The 25,929-nt window shown below is 43.6% G+C and overlaps 1 protein-coding gene across 2 annotated transcripts in view; it reads right to left on the minus strand.

Moving 5' to 3' along the window:
* The window catches only part of STXBP5L (syntaxin binding protein 5L), a 74,079-nt gene that overhangs the window by 18,969 nt on the left and 29,181 nt on the right, over nucleotides 1-25,929 (minus strand). For both annotated transcript variants that reach the window (XM_035141186.2, XM_060268695.1), the window contains exons 7-18: nucleotides 25,101-25,184; nucleotides 22,849-22,972; nucleotides 15,613-15,691; nucleotides 14,841-14,995; nucleotides 12,732-12,804; nucleotides 11,974-12,121; nucleotides 10,551-10,618; nucleotides 9,384-9,424; nucleotides 5,822-6,036; nucleotides 4,766-4,938; nucleotides 2,353-2,478; nucleotides 1,194-1,345 (exon numbers count right to left, since the gene is read on the minus strand). In XM_035141186.2, the coding sequence (XP_034997077.1) occupies nucleotides 1,194-1,345; nucleotides 2,353-2,478; nucleotides 4,766-4,938; nucleotides 5,822-6,036; nucleotides 9,384-9,424; nucleotides 10,551-10,618; nucleotides 11,974-12,121; nucleotides 12,732-12,804; nucleotides 14,841-14,995; nucleotides 15,613-15,691; nucleotides 22,849-22,972; nucleotides 25,101-25,184 (1,438 nt within the window). The remainder of the gene's footprint in view (nucleotides 1-1,193; nucleotides 1,346-2,352; nucleotides 2,479-4,765; nucleotides 4,939-5,821; nucleotides 6,037-9,383; nucleotides 9,425-10,550; nucleotides 10,619-11,973; nucleotides 12,122-12,731; nucleotides 12,805-14,840; nucleotides 14,996-15,612; nucleotides 15,692-22,848; nucleotides 22,973-25,100; nucleotides 25,185-25,929) is intronic.

Genomic DNA, 25,929 nt, shown 5'->3' on the forward strand with positions numbered 1-25,929 from the left:
ATAGAGTGATACTATATCTGAAATTTGTGATCTTCATACTGCTGCACTTAGGTACCAATGCTTAGACGTGCAGAGTTTGTTTCATTTGCTGCAACTAATGTTTTAAAAGGTAATAAAGGCAGAATGCAAATTAAACATTTCTTAGCTTTCTGAAGAATTTAACAAGGGGAGGAATCAAAATGCTAACCAAGAGCACAGCGTAGCTCAGCATGAAAGTTGTCTGTTCTGAACTTCTTAATCAAAGAATTGTGAAGTTGGAAGGGACCCTGGGGGTAAGCTAGTCCAAACCCCTGCAATGAGGGAGTCTCAACTAAAGCATCTATGACAGATTGCCATCCAACCTCATCTTAATAAAGTCGAATGAAGACGAGTCCACCAGCTTTTGAGGGAATACATTCCACAGCTGAACACCTCTTACCATCAGAAAGTTCTTCCTGGTGTTTAATCGGAATCTCCTTTCTTGTAACTTGAATCCATTGGCTTGGATTCTACCCTCCAGAGAAAACAAGCTTGCTCCATCTTCTACAAGACAGCCCTTTATGTATTTGAAGATGGCTATCTTCTCTCCTCTCAGCCTGATCTTCTCCAGGGTAAAAATACCTGACCCCCTCAACATAAGGCTTGATTTTCAGACCTTTTATCATCTTGGTCATCCTTCAAGATCACCCAGAAACGTCAATTGGTTCAAAACACAGTGGCCAGATTACTAGCTGGGATTTTATTTAGATCTCATGTAACCCTTGCTTTAAAACCAGCTGCAATGGTTGCCATTTTGTTTCTGGGCCCAATTTAGGCTGCAACCTTCTTTACAGATCCTCTCAGGTGTTAAGATTGGCAGAGAGGGCCTTCTTCACAGCTCCACTGCCCTCAGAGACTTGGGTGGGGTGTGGCAGCCCAGGAGAAGGTGTTTTTTTAAAATAATAATAATAATAATAATTTTAATATCATGTTTTAAATTGTTGTAACCCACTACACAACCTAAGGGTGAAGGGTGGGTAAAATATAATAATAATAATAATAATAATAATAATAATAATAATATCAGTACATGACAAGCAGTCTGTGCGATGCTTTTCATGTCATTATGAACTTTCTCTCAACTAGCACACATGCATTTTTAACCCATTCCAAAAACTGCAGGCAACAAGAGAAAATGCTGTCCAGGTTCTTCCTAATTACATTTCATTTCCTACCTGCAGTAAACTGCTTGCTTCTGCGAGGAGAACGAGGCTGGCGTTGATAAGGATCACTTGACCCATAGAGCTCAAGACTTCCCATGCTCAGCAGTGTGGTCTTCTGAATAAAATCCACAACAGCCAAACCATTGCAGTTTCCAAATGCAACTCTGTTGAAAGAAACATTATTCAAGGACACTGTGCTTTGGTATTATCTGCTTCAAGCAATGATCCACCCACAGTTAAAGGAAAAAGTTGGGTTATGCATGACTCTTCATTCCATTTACACCCATCTCCAACCAAATGCTTCTTGCGATGTGGAAATACTACTCCAAATCTCATTCAATTGACGCTGAAACACGTCTGTTCACCCTGAACATGCATTTAATACATACAATACACAGCTTGTCATGAGCCTGGGCTCCAGTTTTCCAGCTCAGGGGACTGAGGCCATGGAGCTGCAGAATGGGAGATGGAATTGTCCTCAGAACCATCCTTGGATGTCCTCAATGCACTGGAATCGCTAGCACAAGAGAAACTCATCTGGGCTAAACCTCTCCCACCTCATGAGGCTGCATTGCCATTAGGGATGAAGGAAAATTCCACAGATCTCGGATTCCAAAATGGACTCACCTGATTTAATCCAGGCAGTTCATGACCCAGGTAAAATCATCTCTACTTTAGCCTGCTTTAGAATCTGTAGCTGTGGATACAGGGCTCTAGTGCTGCCTCTGATTGTTTTTTTTAACACTCCAGATGGCTTTTATAACACTCCAGAGAAAGCCATCTGGCCACTTACATTACAGCATGCTGTGGCTAACGTGCAGGTCTTCCTGCCACCACACACTGAATAGAAGTCCCTCTCTGGGAGCAACGAGACTTGATTGTTGGAAGAACAGCAGCAGGCACCACTCAAGTTAGTAACCAAACCAAGGGATAATTTTGTTGATAGTTAGGACTCAGAAACATTTATGCTTGCCCTGTGCCTAGAAGGCATGGGTCTGAGCAGTTTTGCCATTCTCCTGCTGCTTCCCCCACCCCCACTCCTGGAAAAAAACAAGCTCTTTAGCACCAAAGGACATGTTGCAATGCAAAGTAGTGCAAGCAACACTGGCAGAAACATGACCTCCTGAACAAAATGTAACCTATTAAATTAAAATATTTTGGGCTAACTTACAAGCCGTATGCCGAGTTTGCTGTTAGGCTGGTTATCTGTTGGGGAGAGTCGCCATCAGCACACACCAACTGAATAACAAGGACCGCTTGGTAACCAGGAGGCATCTTCACAGCACGAGTCTTAACACTAAGAGCAAAAGGACAAACTGAACAGAATGACCAAGCTATACCAGAAGACAGAACTGTAAAAACTACTTGGAGAGAACTTCCCGTTGCATTACCTCTACTCTCATTTAGGGTTGGCAGACAACCAGAATTGTCCTGGACATATCTGGAATACTGCAGCCGCAAACAGTGTCCGGACAGAAATAGGCGAAATGTCTAGAAAACTCTGGATGTATGGCAACCCATGTTGGCAGTATATTTTTTGCCAATTTTCCTCAGGAACGTCCAATTTCTTTGTGATTTTGCTCCAAAAAAAGATAAAGAAAGCTCAACAAATTTTCTGTCTGGATTTTCACTCTTTGAAATATGGCAACCCTGCTTTCATTGGTTGTACTTGTTATTATGATTTAGGTTTCTTACCCTCCCTTCAGCATGAGGTTACACCTATTTAAAAATATAGTAACTTAGAAAAAACTAAAAGAGATTTCTATCAACAGAATAGGGTGGGTCATAAAATATATATCTAATGTATCAAAGGCCAGGGCAAAGAGGTGTGTCTTCAGCATGTAAAGAAAACTATGCCATGTGGGTGCCAAACGTGCCTCTATGGAGAGGGAATTCAGTTCTTAAGTGTGTTCCTGGAGCTGCCTTTTCATCCTTCCTCTTCTATGCCTATAGAAATGTAGAGTTCGAAGGGATCACAAGGGTCATCTAGTCCAACCCATTGCAATGACATGGGGCTCGAACTCACAACCCTGAATTTAAGTCTCATGTTCTACTAACTGAGCTATCCACCTAGGAAGCATCTATAGCTTTCAGAAGAGACTGTGATTTAGGGCAGAATATCTGAAATAATCTACATAGGCTATAATAAAGTTTTCTCTCAAAGGTTTTCTCTCTCTCAAAAAATAATCTCTGCTGTACCTAATGTAGGAAGCCTGAAGATAAACTGACTCAGGAGGTTGGATTGATTGAAGCTTGCCATCCTAGGCCAAGTCATGCACTGTAGGCAGCAAGAAGTCAGTCTGTTTACCAGTCAGTGGGACTGCTGCTACATGGGGCCTGATCAGGCTCCGGGAGTCAATCAGTGACCTCGGTTGGTTACTGTATGCAGGTTATATGGAGGTTGCGGCAGGACCTCCCAGAGTGGCCCCATGTCATGGAGGGACCTGTCGACAATTCCTTCAGGTTACCCAGCAGGCAGGCAAGGTGAAAATACCAGGCTTGAATACAGACTGCCTGGTGGATGGATCATTGCCTGAAGCTGCACAAAACCCCAGTCCGTGGTTGTTGTTGTTGGCATCTGTCTATCTCGAGAGGCAATGGAGTGCGCCTCCAGAGGGAACTACTGGAGAACCACAGCGCCCGCTGTGGCTGCAGACTGGTAATATGTAACTGCGATCCCCCGTGTTGGTTTTGCTACATTAGCAGCACCGAAGTGCTGCTGGGAAGCAAGCCTGGGCAGTGTGTCTGGAGGTCCTGGGCTGCCCAGATGACAAGACCAGTGTGGTCCAAAGGAAAGCAGAACAATATGTTTGGCACCAGCTTGGCTGCAGGAGTTGCAGGAGTACATGGTGCCATCCAACTGTCCTAGGTACTCTACTTCGGATTTGTGTAGGGTTTACTCCTTAGCCTTTTCCTCTCCCAAAGATGTCCTGCAAGGCAGTCTATGGGAATCAATAAAAACTGGGACCATGTTTAACCCACACCCTGCCTCCTTAGGTTACTGCTTCCTCACACCTGCCTCCTAATGCCCAGTGCTTGATCCACCAAAGAAGACTATGTGGTCAAAACATTTGGCTAGTATACTTTCTATATTTTTATCTGCCTCTTTATATATCATCTTTGATACATCATCATCCTGTTTGATTTCAATAATTTTTATCTCATTTATTTATTTAGATGTGCTAGATACGGAAAAATAAAAATAAGTTACAACTGGAAAATCAAGCAGCAATTAAAACGCCTGCTGGAACAACAACAACAACAACAACAACAACAACAATAATAATAATAATAATAATAATAATAATAAAGCAGCAAGGAAGCCTGTCTGACCTCAGCTGGAAGGGAATTCCATAAATTTGGCTCCACAATACTAAATGCACAGCTTCTGGGAAGCTACGAAAGGAATGCCGCTTCACTCTATTCCACTGGCCATTAATGGGTTCTACACAGTGCAATACAAGCCAAGCAAAGCAAAACAAAATCCCTGCCTGCCTTAAGGAATTTTATATCCTAAGCTGTGACAGAAGAGAGGACAGCAGAGGGAGAGGGAAACAAACCTTTCAAGCATCTAAATTATTTACCTGAGACATGGGATACTGTCCTTCATCATTCCTTCAGATGCCACAGTGTTTGTACTGCCTGAGAGATCTTTTAAAGATGGAAGGGGGGAAGAGGCATTTGGAAATGGAGAAATCATTTCTGCCTCGGGACTAATGATATCTTCGGTTTCACTTTGGAGGTGCACCTCTAAAGACTTAAGGAAATTAAAACCCAAGTTATTTTATGAAATCAGAGTATTTTCTGAATAAAAATAAGCAGCAGGAATAAATCTGGTCAGTTCCTAGTACAGCTCTCAAGAGATTCATTTGACAAGGTATTAGTTCAGTTAGAATGAAGGGGAGGAATGAAAAGATCATCAACACTAAATATCCTCCACTAAATATCCACAGAACTTGCCCATTAACCAACCAATACCTGCCCCCCCCCCCAACAACAACTTAAGATGAAATTGACTTTCATCTAAACTACTAACACAAATGGGATGGGAAGTCTTATAACCTAAGACCTGAAGTTTGGGGAAAACAATTGGCTTTTTTGCTCTCTCTTCCTAAGCACGAGATAGAGGGTGCTTATAGCAGTTGTTCAACAGATTCAGCACCATGAATTTGGGCTCCTGGGAGTTTTGTGCCAGTAATGTTATCTCAGAAACAGAAACACAAGGTTATTATGAAGAAAGACAGTACCACCCAGTAAAATGTTTTGCATCTGAGAATTTGATTTTGTGTTGTTGTTTTTTTAAAGTAATCAACTGGCTCAACTGCAATCTGTACCGAGGGCCTTCCTACATAACAGTTCACAGTAGAACACATGAAATAGTGTTACAATCACTTGCATATATTATATTGTATATATTTATACATTATATAGAGGGAGTTAAAACATGCAGTCATTATTGCATTGCCTGTTTCAAACATAGTTCTGTGTTGCAACATCCCATCTATCTGAAATTTTACTTAACAAAATCTAAGCTTTTCACTTATGCTACATGCAACCGTGGAATCTGATGTGTTTAAAAACTCCCCACCAAGCCTTGAAGTAAGCAATGCAATATATAAGCAAAACTCATGCAAACTTACTGAGATTTCAGTATTAACTTCATGCTTGCTGAATCTGTAAACAATAACATATGCAGAGACTCCTGCTACACAAAATAGTCTACTTTCAGGGCACCAGTACATCAACTGGATGGCAAAAGGATCCTCTTCCATGTTTTCTGGCGTTGGTTTTCCTTCTAACTTCTGCTTTTCAAAAACCTTTGAGGTTTTTAACTTGTATAACATCTGCAGTGTAACTGGAGAATATTGAAGACATCTATTATATTGCTTCAAACTAGATTAATATATGCTCATTATCTGTAAATATCACAATCAGTCTTTTCCAGTATTGTTAGATACTACAGTGAAACAGTGCAAAATGCAACATTCTTGAGTTTCATACTAGATCATGCCTACCGTTATCTGTTCTCTGCTCTCAGAGATGACCAAAAAGAGAGACATATCTTAGCAACAGGATAGAGCCCTGCTATTTTAGGGCGTATGAAAAAGGTCAACCTTTCAACAGAAGGAATCTTCTACCTTAAAAAAATTGAAGATATATGATGGAATCCAATGTAGCACTAAGTGGAGTAGGTGTGTGCAGAACAAGGTCCACTCATGCAATGGGACTTAACCCCCTCTGCACTCCCTCCAAACCTGTGCTGGGGTTCCCCCCACAACACCAGAGCTGATTTACTGGGTGGAGAGGAGAGGGATCACGTTCCTCTTGCACAAGCGGACCACGTTCCACACATGCAACACCTTGAGTTCAATCCTGCCCATTTACTTTCTTTGCTTTTTTGTGTAATGCCTTTTAAGATTACAATAAAAAGAATGAAAATATATATACTGAAGATATTCATACAATTCTGAGTTCATAAAATGAGCAAAGGGTGCTCAAATCTTTATCTATCACCCCATCCATCTTGTAAGCACATCAAGTTGGACACGGTTGTTCAATATATGTCTGGCCAGCCTGACATTACTGGCTTCCATTTGAAAAGTGCAAAACCCAGGATTTTTTCTTACCATACGTTCCTATTCTCAAGGGAGGCATTAAATATCCTTCAGGACATTCCCTCCCCCTTTTAATCAAGGAGCAAGGCCAACTGCTGATTGACTCATCCATGGGAAGGATCTCCAATCTACCAAACCATCCTGGACAAAAGCAAGAACCCTAAAACCTAGGGGAAACTAAAAGGAACGCCAACAAGGTGAATGCAGAAAAATACACAAGCCACACAGATAGAGGGAGAACATCTCAAAAGGCCTTACCTAACAACTCCCTTCATATGTCTATTGCTGAATTGTTTGCAACAATTATCAACACATTTGTATGGGATACAAATGTATTTTCAGTATTTTTTTTCTGTAACACTGGTGCAATTCAGACTGAAGCACCTTTCCCTGATGGGGTAGCACTGCATTGGCATTTTTAGGGAACACAACTGCTGCTCAGGGGTCACATTGTATGAAATACTGTATCTCCCTTGTTCTAAACACAATTCCATGCTACATGCTACAGGAGGTTCTTAAGTAATGTGAATTCTTTCATCTTTCTTTAACACACAACTCTGTGTCACTCAGCACTGGAATTAATTATTATTAATTCCTGAGGTTCCAGGGTGGGTTACAACATTAAAACACAAAATTAAAAAGCACCTCAGACAGCAAAGCATTGCTCACAACAAAGCATTCCTCACAACACAGATATGTGTTTCTGTTCCACGGGCATAGCAATCAACCTGCTAGTCTCCTTTTTTGTTTGCAGAGCAAACAGAAAGGGCTAAAGGCACTGGAAGCAGAGTCTGAATTTGCATTCATTCATGCTACACTGTTCTAAAAAGGAATGGCAAAATTCCTAAAACAACCACCCATTTAACGAGATCCAAAACAAATGTACTTGGATGTAGTGCCAAACTTCTGTCCTAATAACATGGCAACCCAGAGTCCTGCTTGGAGTCAAGAAAGAGCCGGCTAATAGACAAAGTGTTTGAGCGGCATATGGTTCACCACTTCAAGTCAGTCCCAAGGCTCTGCTGAGTGGAGGCCATGATTACTATTGCAGACTAATTGAACTGCCTCTTTTGCAAATGTGTTGATTCTTGCTCCATGCTCTGTACGGAACAGTGTAATTGACATGTTGGAGAAACAGCAACTGGGATTGGTGTGCGGTGGCAGCACAGACATCCTACCTTCCAAGTCACAGTAACAGTGCCACAAAGTAGGAGAACAAGAGAATCACTCCCCTGTAGTAAACAACATCGCTCAAAAGTGATGCGTTGCACAGGAGAGAGAAAGGGGTAGGGGAGAGAAGGAGGTGGAAGAAAGTGAGCATCCAAGAACTTGGGACTGCAATGAGCCTCTTCCTCCTGCACCACCACCCCTCTTCCTTTTTGGATCCAGGGATCTTCCATTCCTCTTCCCTGCCCCTTCCCCCAGCCTTTTGACTCTGAAATTTAAAGGTTTTCAAATTAAGCCCAACCACAGATTCACAAGTGCGTACTTCCACCTGCTCAAAGGTTAAAGATGGGGCAGGGGAAGAAGATGAGGGGGAAAAAGGATGCCAAACCAGTTCTGCAGGATCAAGGCTACTCTCACTGATAATAGTGTGTGGCTGATTCACTTGGAAATCAACCAACACAACAACTAGATATAACCACTGTTCCACCACCACAAGCTATACTGTACTGATATTCCCCACTGTGTGTTGCCACATAGCACAGAATTAAAACATCTCTGAAATTCCCCCTTCTTCATTTTGTTTCTTAGGGCTACAACACACACTACATTTCATTCCAGAACCAATGGAGAGGGAATACTTGTTGTTTTCTATTTAGTGCACACACAGGGCAGTATCAAACTAAGCAGTTCTGCTGGCTGAGCTACAGAACTTTCTCTTCCTCTCCTCTCCCTGCATGCTTCCTAAATCTGTTTTGGATCCCCCCCCCAACACTCTGCAGCAGATTAAGAAGACATGTGGGAAGAGGACAGGGATGGGAAGTTCCATTGCACAGCCAAAAGCACTTGCGCTAGTGGAGCTGTTCAGTTGAATTCCAGCCATAATAATTTTCATAAACCCCATGCATTGTTCAGAAGTAATTCACGCTGGGTTCAGTGAGGTTTATGCCCAGGTAAACGTGCGTAAAAACTAGTTGTCATTTGAATGTTTCACTTGATCACCCTGTCCCTAGAAACATAATTCCTCTACCTTGAAAAAATGTGTAGAAGAGTGAGATGTTGAAAGGTTGGCCATCTCTGATTTAGAATTAAAAAGAAATCAACATATATACATTTCAGGATCTCTTATTTTGTCACCCTGGAGCATGATGTCACAGAAATGGGAGGCAGAGGGGAACAAATGGCTTTGGACACAGAAACCACACAGTGATGTGGGTCTCCCTCCACCAACATTCCCACTGCAATGTCAGGAATTAATTTCATTCCATTCGTTACATTAATCCTATCCTTTCAATAATGAACAAATTAAACAATTATTTTGTTTAATCCTATCCTTTCAATAATGAACAAATTAAACAATTATTTCTCTTAAATTTGTAGCATGCAGTTATTAATGGTTTAAGAATTGTGTTTTGGCACTTACTGGCAGAAGCATCCCAAAATTTCACTGCTCCATCTGCATGACTTAAAAAAAAGGTTAAAAGTCAATTAAAACAAAGTACAGAACGTTTAACCTTTTAGTAAGGCTGTGTACAAACTGGAGATTTAAAGCACATTCAAAACACATTTCTTCCCTCAAAGAATTCTGGGCATTCTAGTTTAACCCTTCACAGAGATACAACAGACTACAGTGGCTAGGATTCTTTGAGGGAAAGAAGAATAATTTTATTATTTATACCCTGCCCATCTGCTTCACACGTGCTTTAAAGCTCCAGTTTGTACACATCACATATATACCAAGGCCCCCTGCAGCATAGCTGCCAAGTTATCCCTTTTTTACAGGGATTTTCCCTTATGCTGAATAGGCTTCCTCGCGAGAAAAGTGAAAACTTGGCAGCTATGCCCTGCAGATGTCCTATATATTGCACATTCATGATGATTTATGCTCATGGTGCTATTGGGTCAGTCAAATGCAATCCCACTTTCAATACTGTTCGCAGCAACAAATGTTTTCGGCAGTCACACTGCTTCTTTTCCAATCAGTGCATATCCTACAACTTCATGCTGAAGTCCATCCACACATCAATGAGGAAACACTGTAGAACAACTAATAAAGCACAATTAAATCCACCATGAATTCACTATTATTGTGTTAAGCCAGGCACCCCCAAACTCAGCCCTCCAGCTGTAGTGGGACGACGACTACTATCATCCCTAGCTAACAGGACCAGTGGTCAGGGATGATGGGAGTTGTAGTCCCAAAACAACTGGAGGACTGAATTTGGGGGTGCCTGTGTTAAGCATGTGCTGTGAAACACACCTGCAGGACATCACCCGTCTTTAAGGGCCCTCGGTCTCCCTGCAGTGAGGGAGACAGTCTGAACACAGCTGTAAGTCATCGTGACAGCCAGTCCTTGTCAGGCAGCTGTGAATACCCTATTTGCCTCACACCTTTCAACTCCTCATTAAAGCATGGAAAGACTGAGCTCTGAAAACTGGGAAAGGAAGCCTGGAAGTCAATTTGTGAATCACCAGAGACAACCCCCTAGGACAGCTGGCAAGATCAAGGGCAAATTAGAAACTGGTTGGGTCCATAAATGGGCCCACCACTCCTTCAGTAAGCAGCATCCTATAATAGCAGCTTCCTTACCCTGTTATGATAATTTCAGGATACGTCTGTGCTCCAAGGTTCCATGCTCCGCCACTGATAGGCCACTCCTAAACACCATCAGAGGAGTTACATTTAGAATATTGAAATGCTGCATTTTATTTCTAGGAAAGTGACTACTTACAATTGTATATATGTTTGTATATTTTAAATATAATGACTGGATGTGAACCATTTCATTGTAGGTTCAGTGGCACTTTTGCACAGGAATACAGAAAGCAACTTCTTGCTTTTAAATTCAGTACTGACACTGAATACTCAAAATGTCATCTTTCATTAAAACAGGTTTCTGGATTACAATGTAATGGGATTCTGGATTACAGAGAGGTATTTGAAAACAAGTGTCTGCGTCAATGGAGGGGACACCTTCCTTGGCTGTGTACACACTATGCCAGAGCTTTCCAAACTGTGTGTCACAACATGTTAGTGTGTCAGCTGCAGTATGTAGCTATATCATGTGAATGTTGTGTGTGCTCCTCCTGGGGCTGGAAAGGTGTTAGTTTAACCTCTGGTTTAGCTAGTAAAATTGAATTACTGTGTAGTGAAATTATGCATGTCTAAAAAGTGTTTCACCAACATAAAAAGTTTAGAAAGCTCTGCACTATACCTTTAAAGCATGGGTTGGCAAACTAAGGCCCGGGGGCCGGATCTGGCTCAATCGCCTTCTAAATCCAGCCCGTGGACAGTCCGGGAATCAGTGTGTTTTTACATGAGTAGAATGTGTGCTTTTATATAAAATGCATCTCTGGGTTATTTGTGGGGCATAGGAATTCGTTCATTTTTTGTTTTCAAAATATAGTAGCCCCCCCCAAGGTCTGAGGGACAGTGGACCGGCCCCCTGCTGAAAAAGTTTGCTGACCCCTGCTTTAAAGCACACTCATTCTCTCCCCCTCCCAAAGGATTCTGGGTACTGTAGTTTCTTAAGGGTTGTTGGGAAGTGTGAGGGGTAAAGCTAACAGAATTCTTTAAGGGAGAAAAATAAACTTTGGTCATCGTTCAACTATAGCTGCTGTCTTTGTGCTTTAGGGCCAGATTCCAGTGCTTACTTTTAAGCCCTAAATTGGGTGGTTCCTATGTACCTTCAGGAGGGCTCTCTCTCTCTCTCTCTCTCTTGTCCCTCCTATCCCCCTGAAATTTGAAGGAGAAGCTATGCTATGTGTTCTATCTTTCAACCCAGTAAATCAAACAAAGAAGAAGCACAAACCATTTGGAATATGCTTTCAAAAGAAACCTGCTTGGCCACATTCCTAACTGCATTACATCATCAACTAATAAGTTTTATTTTTAAAAGCTTGTACTGTAAAGCAGACAGTACAGTTTGGAGGCTTTACACAGAAGACTGTGCCAATAAATACCGTATACAGTTCTGCTTCAATAAAATGCACCCAACTTTTTCTCTTTTTACCTTATTGCTGTATCCTTGCTTCTTATGCTTAGCGCCTATGGAATATAGCACAGGAATCAAATCTGGAGGACAGTCAGCAAAATAGTCTGTGCAGGTAACTGGTGATTCATGAATGTCCATGGGATAAGGATTTTCAAATATTGGAAAGCTAATTGAGAAAGATATTTTATGGGATTGTATTAGCACACCTTTCAAAGCAGAAAATTATGTAATTCATAAAGTTTGCTCAAATAAAACATAGTAGCAATCTATGGGAAAAAATTCCACTATGAGGCAGTTTTGCCTCTATTTAATCTGGGTGACGGGGACCAAGTTAACCCAACAAAATGAAGGACAGGTCTTCATTCTCTTTCAACTCTTTGCAAAGACCTGAGGTGGCAAGACTAAAGAGTGTAGGATAAGCAAGAAAGTTATGGGGGGGAAACATAGAGAAAACAACAGAGTCACAAACTTTTATGTAATAAAAGCAATACATTCATCACTTGGAACTTTAATCCCAGAATATTTTCTTCCCACCTTTTTTTAATTACGAAAATGGAAAACAAAAAACTCAACAAGCTTTGCAAAGGCACATAAAAAGTGATTACACAGCAAGAGACTCTAAATTGCGTACTTTAAAGATGGATTTTACACAATTACAGATGGAAACTGAGCTTGTTTATTTTTGTTATTCTATATTTCCAAACTTGGATAAAATAAATAAATAATGCTGACCTTCATTCAAATGAGTGGGAGCATCTTGCAGACGATATACTTACTTGCTTTGAGTCAGATCAACGACAATGAGATCTTTTTCCAATAGTACAACTACAGCGTAGGGTTCTTGCACTTCTAAGAATCAAGAATTAAGCACAAATATTAGTGAACTAGGACATTAAATAATAACCAGATCATATACATCCACAAATGAAGGATTTTAGGCAGGGTCCTGAATAGCTGAAGAGGGTTTTCCAAACTGAAATAAATGCTTTTAAACTACATTCCTACTGATGCAGATAAGACTTCACTGTGAAGGAAAGGGGAAGATTTATAATGGGAAAATGGAGAGAAAGGGTATGGATGTGGGAAATGGGAAGGGAACTATTGAACTGTAAGTTATGTAGCTGCCTTATGAGCTGTACCATGAGTTGAAATTTATCCTGTTATTAATTACGGTTTGGAAAAATTAATAAAACGATTTTTAAAAAGGAAAAAGCCTGTCTGGAACACTGATGACGAGATGATGTTATTTTGGTCATAAACGTAATTGTTATGAACTTATAAATTTGTCTTTAGTATAAAGACAAGGAGCGACGCCTCAATGCCTTCAACTTGTGCTGCATCAGGAAGATTTGGGGCATAACATGGCAGGACACAGTCTCAGACAATGATGTGCTCTTCCAAGCCCAAATTCCCAGCATGTTCACAGCATGTCTCAGCAATATCTATGCTGGCTTGGCCATGTCCACAGAATGGAAGATGTCAGGACCCGCAAAGACGTCTTCTTCAGGCACCAGGCCCATTGGCAGATCAACTCTGCATTTCAAAGATGTCTGCAAACATGACATGAAGGCTGGCAACATTAACCCCGCAGTGTAGGAATCCCTTGCAGATGACTGCAGCGCTTGGAGACAGTCAAGTTGTGTATCTGCAGCAGTGACCAGATGAGGAATGACCGTTGGGCGGAGTACAGGAAGAAGTACAGTTGTACCTTGGAAGTCGAATGGAATCCGTTCAGGAACTTCCTGTAGCCAATCAGAAGCCGTGCTTTGGTTTTTGAATATTTTGGAAGTCGAATGGACTTCCGGAACGGATTCCATTCGACTTCCAAAATATTCAAAAACCAAAGCACGGCTTCTGATTGGCTACAGGAAGTTCCTGCAGCCAATCAGAAGCTGCAGAAGCCCAGTCGGATGTTTGGCTTCCAAAAATAGTTCGCAAACCGTAACACTCACTTCTGGGTTTGTGCATTTGGGAGCCAAAACGTTTGGGAACTAAGCTGTTCACCAAGGTATGACTGTACAGAAAGAAGAAACACCATGGTACACCTAAATCAGCACAATTGGATGGCTTTATCTGCCCCAGCTGCAACAAACCATGTCTCTCCCATATTGGTCTCTAGAGCCACAGCAGGAGCTGTAACTCTCCAACTTCATCCCAAAGGTTCACTCTTCCATTGTCTCCTGAGACATACAGATGCCAACCAACCAGTTTTCATTGGAGCACCTTTCATGTGAGGCACTGAAGAACTGTGGTGCCACCTGGGTACTCATCATGCAATCCAGAAAATCCACATTGGAAGCCTATTACATTGTTCCCACTGCCACATTTGGCCCGAACTACACAGAAGAACTTTTTATGAAACAAAATAAAAAACTTCCTTTCAGTAGCACCTTAGAGACCAACTAAGTTTGTCTGAAGAAGTGTGCATGCACATGAAAGCTCATACCAATGACAAACTTAGTTGGTCTCTAAGGTGCTACTGGAATGAATTTTTTTATTTTGTTTCGATTACGGCAGACCAACACGGCTATCTACCTGTAACTAGTACTTTTTATGGTAACTGCTGTTATGGCACATACAGATCAGATCTGATACACACACTCAAATTGAGGGACACTTCAGTAACTTTTGACAATATGAGTATGAACAAACTCTCTGCTCCACACATTCCCATAGACAAGGCACAAAGATCTGCCTACAATGAGGCGGCTCTGCAAAATCCTAGACCGACTGCGGGTGGCGGAACCTTTGAGACTAGAATTATTGGAGGATTTTTTTCAACCAACTGCACCCCAGCCATCTTTGGTCTCTCAGCTTTACTGTGAGTACAAGGTCACTACTAGCTTTCAGACCTCATGCTAAGATTGTAATGCAAAAACGCTCACCATTTGGGTACGGAGTTTCACAAAGAGTTAAAAAGTCGACAATGGGATGGTCCATTTCAAGTACTGTAATTGCTTTTCCATGCATGATCGTCAGACTTGGTCTTCTCCAAGGTTTGTCATAAGAAAGTCCACCAGAAAAAATGGTAAAAGGCTCACTATATTAGGAAGAAATGAAAAAAATAAACGATTGTTTCAGATTTTTGCACTGACTTTCAGCCCAAATATTTTTGCAAGTTGAAAAAAGGAATGCAGTCTGTATGTAAATTGTGATTAAATTCTAAGGACTCACATTGATCTTTATAGGGTTCTGGAACTGAGTAGCGAAAAGATTTAATTATGAAGCTGCCTGATCCAAGTCAAGCCACTGGTCCATTTATCCCATGACTGCCTGCTATTTTTAGCAGCTCTGCTTCAAGCAGATTGTTTTATAGCACTTTCATATGGAAATATGCTGGGAAGTGAGGCTAGGGGCCCTCCCCCTTAAGGCCTGCAATACAGAAACTTTTAGGACAACTATTCCAGAAGGTACGAAGGTGATGTCCACAGCATATTCATAGGCTTTAAAGAGGTTTTCTAGACCTATGTTTTAAAATGGGGCAAAGTCTAGCTGTGTGCTTTTTTGTTTTGTTTTTCTGAGAGTGGACATGGAACCGACAGCATTCTGCCAGTCTCTGTGTTCCAGAAACAGCATGTATGTGAGGTTCAGCACAGCTACTCATGTGATTAAGCTTCCAGCACAGTAAAGGACAATGTGGGGAAAAACCTTACTTACCTATTTTTACAGGTCTTGTATTCTACTTTAAGAATTGGTTTACAAGATTCAACTTTTTTCCCATCTCGTTGAATCTTACCTGTTAAAAGTTCACACAGAAATAGCAAATTTATTTTACCTTAAGGCCAGGGCATTTGCAAAAATCACAACTGCTTGTACTGGCTATTAAATTCAGGGTTATTCTTTAAGAACCAGGGTGGAAACAATAACCTACTCTGGAGTTGAAAAAACATTCAACGTAGTGATTATCTATAGATTCCAACCATTCAATGAGCCAGATTTTGCCTGGAATGGGTGTCAGGTGGGAGGCAACATTTACAGTCTAAAATACAAGGTGTGACCGGAAAGTTCAGTGAATGGTCACAGGCTAAACTATGTGAAAAGACTTCAATCTCTCTCAGAGGAGAGATTCCCTGCTATGTCCCACACAGAACAAGAACAGACCAAATGTTGGAAGGATGGCATCCAACGCCTCTTGACCCAATATCAATTACAACAGTGTTTCTCAACCTTTTTTGGGCCACGGCACACTTGTTCCGTGAAAAAAATCACGAGGCACACCACCATTAAAAAAGTTAAAAAATTTAACTCTGTGCTGCCCTATATTATAATTAAGACTGTAAGAAACACTTGCCAAATATTGCTTTCCGGTGGGTTAGAGATGTGTATTGGCGGCCGCCAGGCTCGTTTGCACTGAGCTTTGGGAAAGAGGAGGAGAAATATTGCTTTCCGGCGGGTTAGTGCTGATTATTGGCGGCCGCCAGGCACGTGACAATGCAAATCGCCCTTCTCGTCGCCGCACATCGCGGCACACCAGCCAGCGTCTCGCGGCACACTAGTGTGCCGCGGAACAGCGGTTGAGAAACGCTGAATTACAAGATCTTCATGTGATCATGAAGATGGATAAGAGGTACCTAAGAGATTGTCTCTTCAGGTCTGATGCAGAAAGGGATTTAACCACAATTGCCTCTGTTGTGACGTGGGGTTTGTGATTTCAGCTCTCTTGACAAAACATGCTGGAGACAGTTCTCAAGTAACAGCTCTTTATTAAAGTGAACAAGACTGACTGTGAGGGCAGGAAGGCTACATTTATAGGGACAGGGGACTGGCTAGGAAGGGATACATTTTGGAGGGAACAATATCAGGCAATCACAGTGCTGCCTTTTGGAGGGAACCAATAAGACAGAGGATCCAAATACAGCAGCTTAAATGAACCAATAGTAGCTGTACCCTCTGGAACCAAAAGGCAGTTACTTTATCCTAATGCAAATACAGACAATAATAATACAGAGATAAAATCCTTTGACTCAATACACAACACCCCTCCCCCCCTAGTGAGCACAGCAGACGTAATCCCTCAGGTACTGTGGGGTCCTACAACTTCTACTTGATCTCCTGACAACAGGTGTTGCAGGTTCTGGATTGGGTGTTACCTTTGGTGGAGGGGCTGCTATAGGGGTTTCGTCAGGAACAGATGGAGTCCCAGACATCTCAGGGTCCCCTACCTGTACCTCGTCATCCTGAGGACTAGCAGACCCTGGTTCATTTGCTGAAGCCCCTGGTGACTGCACCTCTGGGCCATCTTCACTCTGGTCTCGCAGCTGTGCGTCATTAGCCAGGGATGAATTCTCTGACTCCTCCCTGCTGAGCGCCCGGCGCCTCAGCTGATCTATATGTCTCTTCCAAACTTGCCCATTTTCCAAGGTCACATAATAGGACACAGGTCCACTAGCCCGGGTGATCACACCGGCCACCCACCGCGGACCTCGTGAATAGTTCCTCACCCAGACCAGATCTTCAGGGGCGAGATACCTTGTTGTGTCAGTCTCAGCCTGGGGGGGTTGCTCTTGAATTACGGTTTGGCATTTTATCTGGGTGGACATAATCCAGCACCGTTACCAGTCTTCTACCTAAGAGCAGCTCGGCTGGTGACTTGCCCGTCGCAGTACACGGCGTCGCATGCTGCAAGAATAACATTCGCGCAATGCGAGCCGACCAGTTACTCTCCATTAAGCGCGCAATGGATTCTTTGGCTGTTCTTACCATGCGCTCAGCCTGCCCATTGGAGGATGGGTGAAAGGGCGTGGATGTGACCCCTCTTATGAAGTTATCAGCCAATAATGCCCTGAATTCTTGGGATACAAAAGCTGCCCCATTATCTGATACAATGGTCTCAGGTAACCCGTGGGTTGCAAACAGCTGCCTCAACACCTTGATTACGGCAGCTGATGCCATGCTAGGGACCATCGCCACTTCTAACCATTTGGAATATGCATCAACGATAACCAAAAAGACTTTCCCTTGGAATGGCCCAGCAAAATCTATGTGCAGCCGGCTCCAGGGAGTCCTGGACTGCTCCCACCAGTGGACTGGTGCTCTGGCCACTTCTGGCCGCACCTCTTGGCATGCCTTGCATGTTCGTACCCATTGTTCTATGTTCTGGTCCATTCCAGGCCACCACACATAACATCGGGCTAGCGACTTCATCCTGACCATTCCCGGGTGTCCCATGTGAAGCGTCTCAAGAACCCTGTTTCTCAGTGGTGCTGGGATGATCACCCTATCTCCCCATAGGAGACAACCCTTATGCATGGACAATTCGTGCTGCCTTGTCGCATAAGGCCTGAATTTTTCTTCATGCGGACCACCTGGCCACCCCCTCCCCACCCAAGTGAGCACACGGGAGAGAACAGCATCTTTCCTCGTTTTCTCAGCTATATCCGTAGCTGTTACAGGAGCCCCCGGAAGTGTTTCTAGCATCATAATGTGCTCCGCCGGAGCAGGATCCTCATTGCTCCCGCCAGGAAGGGGCAATCGACTCAGCGCATCAGCGTGGCACAAATGTTTCCCCGGCACATGGGTCAAGGTGTACTGGAACCCATTCAGGAATATTGACCAACGCAACATTCTGGGGGAGAGAATTTGTGGCGTTTGTTTGTTTGGGTTGAACAACCCTAACAGTGGTTTGTGGTCCGTTTCAATGGAGAATTGGCGACCGTACAAATAATCATAGAACCTTTTGATTCCCGACACAATTGCTAGTGCCTCTTTATCAATTTGAGCATAGTTGCGCTCCGTGGGTGACAACGTACGGGAATAGAAAGAGATGGGCTTTTCCGACCCATCCGGTTCCCTATGACTCAGCACAGCCCCCAGGCCGTATTGAGAGGCATCACATGCCAGGACCAGCGGCTTCGACTCATCATAATGAGCAAGGACGCTCCTGCTACTCAGCATTTCTCGCAAGGAGTCAAAAGCCTTCTGCTGCTCCCGCCCCCATCGCCACACAGTCTTTTTCTGCAAAAGTCTATGTAATGGTTCAGCTACCGAAGCTTTCTGGGGTAAGAATGAATGATAAAAGTTAATAAGTCCCAGGAATGACTGCAACTCCGTCTTGTTCTGTGGTCGTGGTGCCTCGATGATGGCCTTAATCTTAGCATCTGTGGGGTGGATGCCTGATGCATCAATTTTAAACCCCAAGAAATCCACAGTTGGCACCCCAAAACTGCATTTTTCTTTTTTCAGTTGCAACCCCACCTCCTTGAACTTGAGCAACACTGCACGGACACGCGCAACCAGTTCCTGTGGGTCTTTTCCAGCAATCAAAACGTCATCAAAAAATGGCAAGACCCCCGGCAGACCCCTTAACAGGCGTTCCATGAGCCCTTGAAAAATCCCTGGGGCCACACAAACTCCGAACTGTAATCTGTTAACTCTGAACGCCCCTTTATGTGTGACAATAGTCTGTGCTTCCGCTGATTGTGGGGTTACTGGCAGCTGTTGGCAAGCTTGTGCCAGGTCAATTTTGGTGAACACCTTGCCCCCAGCCAGTTTAGCCAACAGATGTGATACGACTGGAATGGGGTATGAGTTTCCCCTGAGTGCCTTATTGATAGTACATTTGTAATCTGCACATATCCTGACTTCCCCATTTGCTTTAAGGGGCGTGACGATTGGAGTCTCCCACTTAGCAGAGTCCACGGGTGAGAGAACTCCCTGCTTGACCAATTTATCCAGCTCTGCCTCGATCTTGGGTTGCAGTGCAAATGGCACTCGCCTTGGTTTGAGTCGGATTGGGGCCACCCCGGGGTCCAACTCAAAGTCAACTGGGGGCCCTTTATAACAACCCAGTTTTCCATTAAAGAGACCAGCAAATTCCTTGCATAATGCCTCGCTCATCTCAGGGCAGGTTTGGATTGAATTAAGCCCTGAGATACTCAGTCCCAGGGCGGGGAACCAGTCAGTGCCCAGGAGACTGGGGCGACTGCCCTTCGCAATCACCAGTTTGAGTACAGCCTGTTTGTCCCGGAACTGTACTCTCACGGCACACATTCCCATAACATGGATGCGGCCTGCTGAGTATGACTGCAAGGTTGCCGGGAAGGGCTCCAGAGGGGGCAACTTACCCCTGGGGAAGAATGTCTTCGCAGTCTGGTCCGACACGATGGTGAATGCAGATCCGGAGTCCACCTCCATGTCGCACTGCTGACCCTCAATCTTCACCTTGACGTGTGCCTTGCCTTGTGCTGGAAACTGCACGGCCCTCCCGTTGATCTCCGTTACGTAGTGGCAGTCCTTTAGAAAATGAGGTGCTGTGGGCGGTCTGCGATGCTCCAGTCTAGGTGCTCCTGTCGCTCCCGACGCCGCCGATCTACAGACCCTGGCGATGTGACCCGTCTTTCCGCACGTCCGGCACATAGCATCCCTGAAACGACAACTCTTCCGCTCATGGTTTCCGCCACAACCTGGGCAACTGCCTCGGCGATCTTTGTGCACTGTGCAGGCCTGACGCACCAACTCAACCCCACGGACTGGGCTCTGGCTCGGAGTAGCCTCTAGCTCGTCCATGGCATGCGCAACTTCTATCTGTGGCTTAGTGGCCTTGCGACTGGCATCAAGCTCCTCTCTTTCATAATTCTCTGTGGCGGTGGCCTCCTTCAAGGCTGAAGCAAGGGTAACCTCTTCTTTAGCCACGATGCGTCTTCTGGCTTTCTTGCTGCTCAGACCACCAATAAACCGATCCAGGAGAGTCTCTTCCAGATTTTGGAAGCCGCAGTGCTGAGCGAGCTTCCGGAGTTCAGCCAGAAATGCGGATACAGACTCCCCAGCACGCTGCTGCCTCTTATGGAACTCCATCCGCCGGGCCATCTTGGTCTCAGTAGGCGCCAAGTGGCTTGTTAGGCAGGCAAGAATATCTTTGAGAGATGTCTCACTCAGCTTCGCTGGAGCAAGTAATGCCTTGGCCAGCTTGAAGGTCTCGGGCCCACAGTAGCTCAGGAATGTGGCCCTTCTTTTGCTGGCATCGGTGATCCCTTGAGCCACTGCAAAGAACTCGAAGTGTTCGACGTAGTCTTCCCACGTGTGGGGCTCTGATGGCTGGAAGGGCTCCAATACCCTTGGACTCTCCATTGTCCTAGCGGGCAGGGTCGTCTTCTCAGCTGGCCAGTGAGTCTTGTTCTCATCTGCAATCCGGACTCTGAGGCAGGGTTGTGTTTAACCGCTCCTCAGCATTCCGGATCCCACCTTCGTCGCCAGTTGTTGTGACGTGGGGTTTGTGATTTCAGCTCTCTTGACAAAACATGCTGGAGACAGTTCTCTAGTAACAGCTCTTTATTAAAGTGAACAAGACTGACTGTGAGGGCAGGAAGGCTACATTTATAGGGACAGGGGACTGGCTAGGAAGGGATACATTTTGGAGGGAACAATATCAGGCAATCACAGTGCTGCCTTTTGGAGGGAACCAATAAGACAGAGGATCCAAATACAGCAGCTTAAATGAACCAATAGTAGCTGTACCCTCTGGAACCAAAAGGCAGTTACTTTATCCTAATGCAAATACAGACAATAATAATACAGATATAAAATCCTTTGACTCAATACACAACAGCCTCTACCAAAAGTTCACCATGGCTCCCACTTATCAAAATGGACCACATCGAAGCTAGTTATCTGACAAAGCTCCCACTTGCCGTACTAAGAAATGCTTTTACAGAATTACGATTCCAATTGATGCCCTCGGCAGTGGTGGATGGTCAGTACAGCAAAGTACAGTACAAGGAAAGACTTTGTCTGTGTGGGCAACCTTGCGTAGAGGACCTGTACCACTATTTATTGCAATGCCCGCTGTATATAGAACCAAGAGATCGATTTATAAAACCCCTGCTTACGAATGGAACACACTCAACAGGGTGAAATGGCTGCTGAGTTATACTGATGACTTCGTAACTTATAAAGTAGCACCATATGCATTGGCAGCTAAGAAGATCAGGAGAAAAGAACTAGATAAAATAGCAGTCAATTGCAAAGGTGATTCGGACATTTAAGCTGGCACATTGAGAACCCCCTGCTATTATATCATATGCAACAAATAATTTCTAGGAGACGTGACCGTGGTTCATTGTATTTGCAGTGCCTGACATTTTTATGGTTTTTATGGTTATTGTTTTTCTTTTTGTTCCCTTTGTGAATGATGCCATGGCCTTTGGCTAGTGCAATAAAGTTTATGATTCAATGGTCACAGAAATCAGAAAGCAAGAAATATTTGAACATACATGCCTTACAGACCTTCAAAGTAGGCCCCCGCTGATACAGTGCACCGTTGACAACATTAATAGAACTGTTGGGAAATTCTGGAGAGGTCCTCTTTTCAGGTCGCTTGTCACAGCAGCTTGGATGTGTGAAATGTTGAAAACCCTGTACCCTTTCGGTGTAGATTTCAGTTTTTTGGGGGGGAAAGAAATCCAGTGGGGCCAGATCAGGAGAATATGGAGGGGGGGGGACAACTCAGTAACCTCAGTAACAATTTCACACAGAATATGCGATTCTTCCGCCATCATTCGGACGGACAAAAGCCGATCCCACATCAATAACTCATGAACTCATTTCCGTTCATGAGTTTGCCGCCGTTCGGCTCATCAACAGTCTGCCAGACTGAGGGTCATCTTCGATGGTTTGCCGCCCTTCATGGAAACACTTAAACCACTCATACACTGTCTTTCGAGTTACAGCTTCATCTCCGTACACAATTGTGAGCATTTTGTGGGTTTCCAATGCCAATTGTATGTTCGAATATTTCTCGCTGTCCGATTTCTGTGACCATTCACCGAACTTTCCGGTCACACCTTGTAGATATGGGGAATCTTAGGCCCTCCATATGTTGCTGAACTGGAAGTTCAAGATTATGGTCACAGTTCTGTGTGACCAAATAGGGTTTAGTGTCTGCCCCCCATAACTTACCATGTGGAACAATTATCTGGAAAGGTCTGCTTTGACTTTTTAGATTCCACAAAGTCAAGCTGCCATCAGAATGACTACACATAAACTGCTTCCCTTCATTATGCCATCCAATAGAATGAATAGCCTAAAAAACAATAAAAAAATTAGCAATGACAGGCAAAATAGTCTATATCCGACAATAAAACCATTATACCTTAGAATCACAGAAGCTTAAAATATAATCTCTATTTTACCATCCAAATGCCATAATTTAGCTCTATGGAACCTGTACACATAAAACCAAAACGATACAAAATAAGCTACTCATAAGAAACATTTTTCACAAGTATTCTGCTAATATAGATCAGCTCCATATTACTATTTTATTTATACAGTCGTACCTTGGATCTCAAACGCCTTGGCTCCCGAACAGATTGGCTCCTGAACGGTCGAAACCTGGAAGTGAGTTTTCCGATTTTCGAACGATTTTCGGAAGCTGAACATCCAGCACTTCTTCCGCAGCTTCTGATTGGCTGCAGGATGCTCCTGCAGCCAATCAGAAGCCGCACTTTGGTTTCCAAATGTTTTGGAAGTCGAACGGACTTCTTGAACAGATTCCGTTCGACTTCCGAGGTACGACTGTAGTCCACTTTTCAAACTAATTTTCTAAAGTGTCCTACATGAAAATAAACATAGTAGGCAGGATTCACCTAAAGCACCCCATAGAATCATAGAATTGTAGAGTTGGAAGGGACCTTGAGAGTCATCTAGTCCAACCCTTTGCAATGCAGGAATCTCAGCCAAGGCATCCATGACAGATGGCCATCCAACCTCTGCTTAAAAGCCTCCAAGGAGGAGTGTCCACAACATCCTGAGGGAGATCATTTCACAGTCAAATAGCTCTTACTGTCAGAAAGCTTTTCCTCAAGCTTAGTCAGAAACTCTTATCAGTGGAAGCCCGATGCACTGAATTTCATCAGTTGAAGCCCTATGAAAGGGCTTGCGCAATGGGATTTCCCCTTCTCTCCTCCCCCCCCTCAAAATTAGCTCAGGGTGGTGGTGTCCACAGAGCAGAACAATGCACAAGGGGAAGACACACTAGTCTAAAAACAGGGAGGGTAGGAAATTCAACCAGGTCCTGCTCCTGGTACCCACCCATCAAACCTTTGCTAATGAAGGGCAAATGGTATGGCCTTCACCATTGATCTTGAAAGGCCAGGCAGGGTTACATAGGCAAAAGTGTTCCTTAAGACTCCAGACTGCTTAGGGATGTGAAAGTTCTTAGCAGAATTTTAATTCTGACCAGACATGAGCAGATAAATAGTATCAGTAAAGGTAAAGGACCCCTGGCAGTTAAGTCCAGTCGCAGACAACTCTGGGGTTGCGGCGCTCATCTCACTTTACAGGCCAAGGAGCCGGCGTTTGTCCGCACACAGTTTTTCTGGGTTGTGGCCAGCATGACTAAGCCGCTTCTGGCGCAATGGAACACTGAAACCAGAGCAGCGCACGGAAACACTGTTTACCTTCCTGCTGCAGCAGTACCTATTTATTTATTTGCACTGGCATGCTTTCAAACTGCTAGGTTGGCAGGAGCTGCAACTGAGCAACGGGAGCTCACCCTATGGCAGGGATTCAAACCACCGACCTTCTGATCAGCAACCCCAAGAGGCTCAGTGGTTTAGACCACAGCATCACCCCGTCCCTAAATAGTATCAGTAAGGCAATACAAATAAAGTGAAAGTTATGCTCGCCTTCCTTTGAGAAGCCTGTATAAGCTTTTTTATATATAAATTCACAATTCAAGCAACAATTCATAGAGGAAGTGAATCAACACAGAACTGCCATACATTGTCAGATTAGCAACCTAATCTTAACCAAGTCTACTTATTTTTAAAAAATAATTTTTTATTGATTTTTAAAAAGTATAAACATGTAACAAAAAACAATTCCAAATCCAAATATTGAGATTACTCTGAATCTCCTGACTTCCTCCCATCCCTCCCATGGGTCCTAATGATAATATTTACAACTGCATATCAATACTTATCCAATTTTTTATCTTTCTAAATTATCCATACTTTCCGTTACTTTACAAGTGTGATTAAAATCCTGCTAATGTTTTGACCTGCTTACAGTGGTCTACTTAGACCCTCTGGCACAACTACAGTAACTGTATACATTTTAGAAAACGGATCTCTTTTAACTAATAGGATTTTTTTTCAAGGCACTCAAACATTTGGATTGTGCTTTTAAAGTAAATATAAATAACTTACCTCATCATAGTATAGTCTTAAATCTGCTCTTTTGGATCTCAAGTCCCAGAATACCACAGTCCCATTTTCATAGCCTATCAACAGCTAAAGGGGGGGGGGAAGAGAAGAAAACAAAACAATTATGTTCTCAAATTATAATTATCTTATGATTTACTACACTTCGTTGTCACATTTTCAAAAAAAAAAGTGTCTCAAAGTGACTTACAGTGAAAAAACCCACATTAAATCCAAATATAAAATAGAATAAAGAACCTAAAATGCAGTTCCACTCCACTCCACAAAAAAGATGAGCACAAACCCTCCAAATTAAGGGCTAAAATGCTTTTGCCAGGCGCCTAAAAACAGACAGTGATGGTGGCAGGCATGTCTCCCTAGGGAGAGCATTCAACAAGCAGAGAGCCACCACTGAGAAGGCCCGTTCTCATGTTGCCACCTTTCACAACTCCTATGGAAACAGCACACAGAGGCGAGTCTCGACTGGTTCATGTGGAAAGAGGTGGTCCTTAAGGTACTGGGGTAAAGGTAAAGGGACCCCTGACCATTAGGTCCAGTTACTGACGACTCTGGGGTTGCGGAGCTCATCTCGCTTTATTGGCCGATGGAGGCGGCATACAGCTTCCGGGTCCTGTGGCCAGCATGACTAAGCCGCTTCTGGCAAACCAGAGCAGTGCACGGAAACGCCGTTTACCTTCCCGCCAGAGTGGTACCTATTTATCTACTTGCACTTCGTGCTTTTGAACTGCTAGGTTGGCAGGAGCAGGGACCGAGCAACGGGAGCTCACCCCGTTGTGGGGATTCGAACCGGCGACCTTCTGATCGGCTACTTAAA

The sequence above is a fragment of the Zootoca vivipara genome, chromosome 16 (genome assembly GCF_963506605.1).
Source record: "Zootoca vivipara chromosome 16, rZooViv1.1, whole genome shotgun sequence".
Classification (NCBI taxonomy): domain Eukaryota; kingdom Metazoa; phylum Chordata; class Lepidosauria; order Squamata; family Lacertidae; genus Zootoca; species Zootoca vivipara.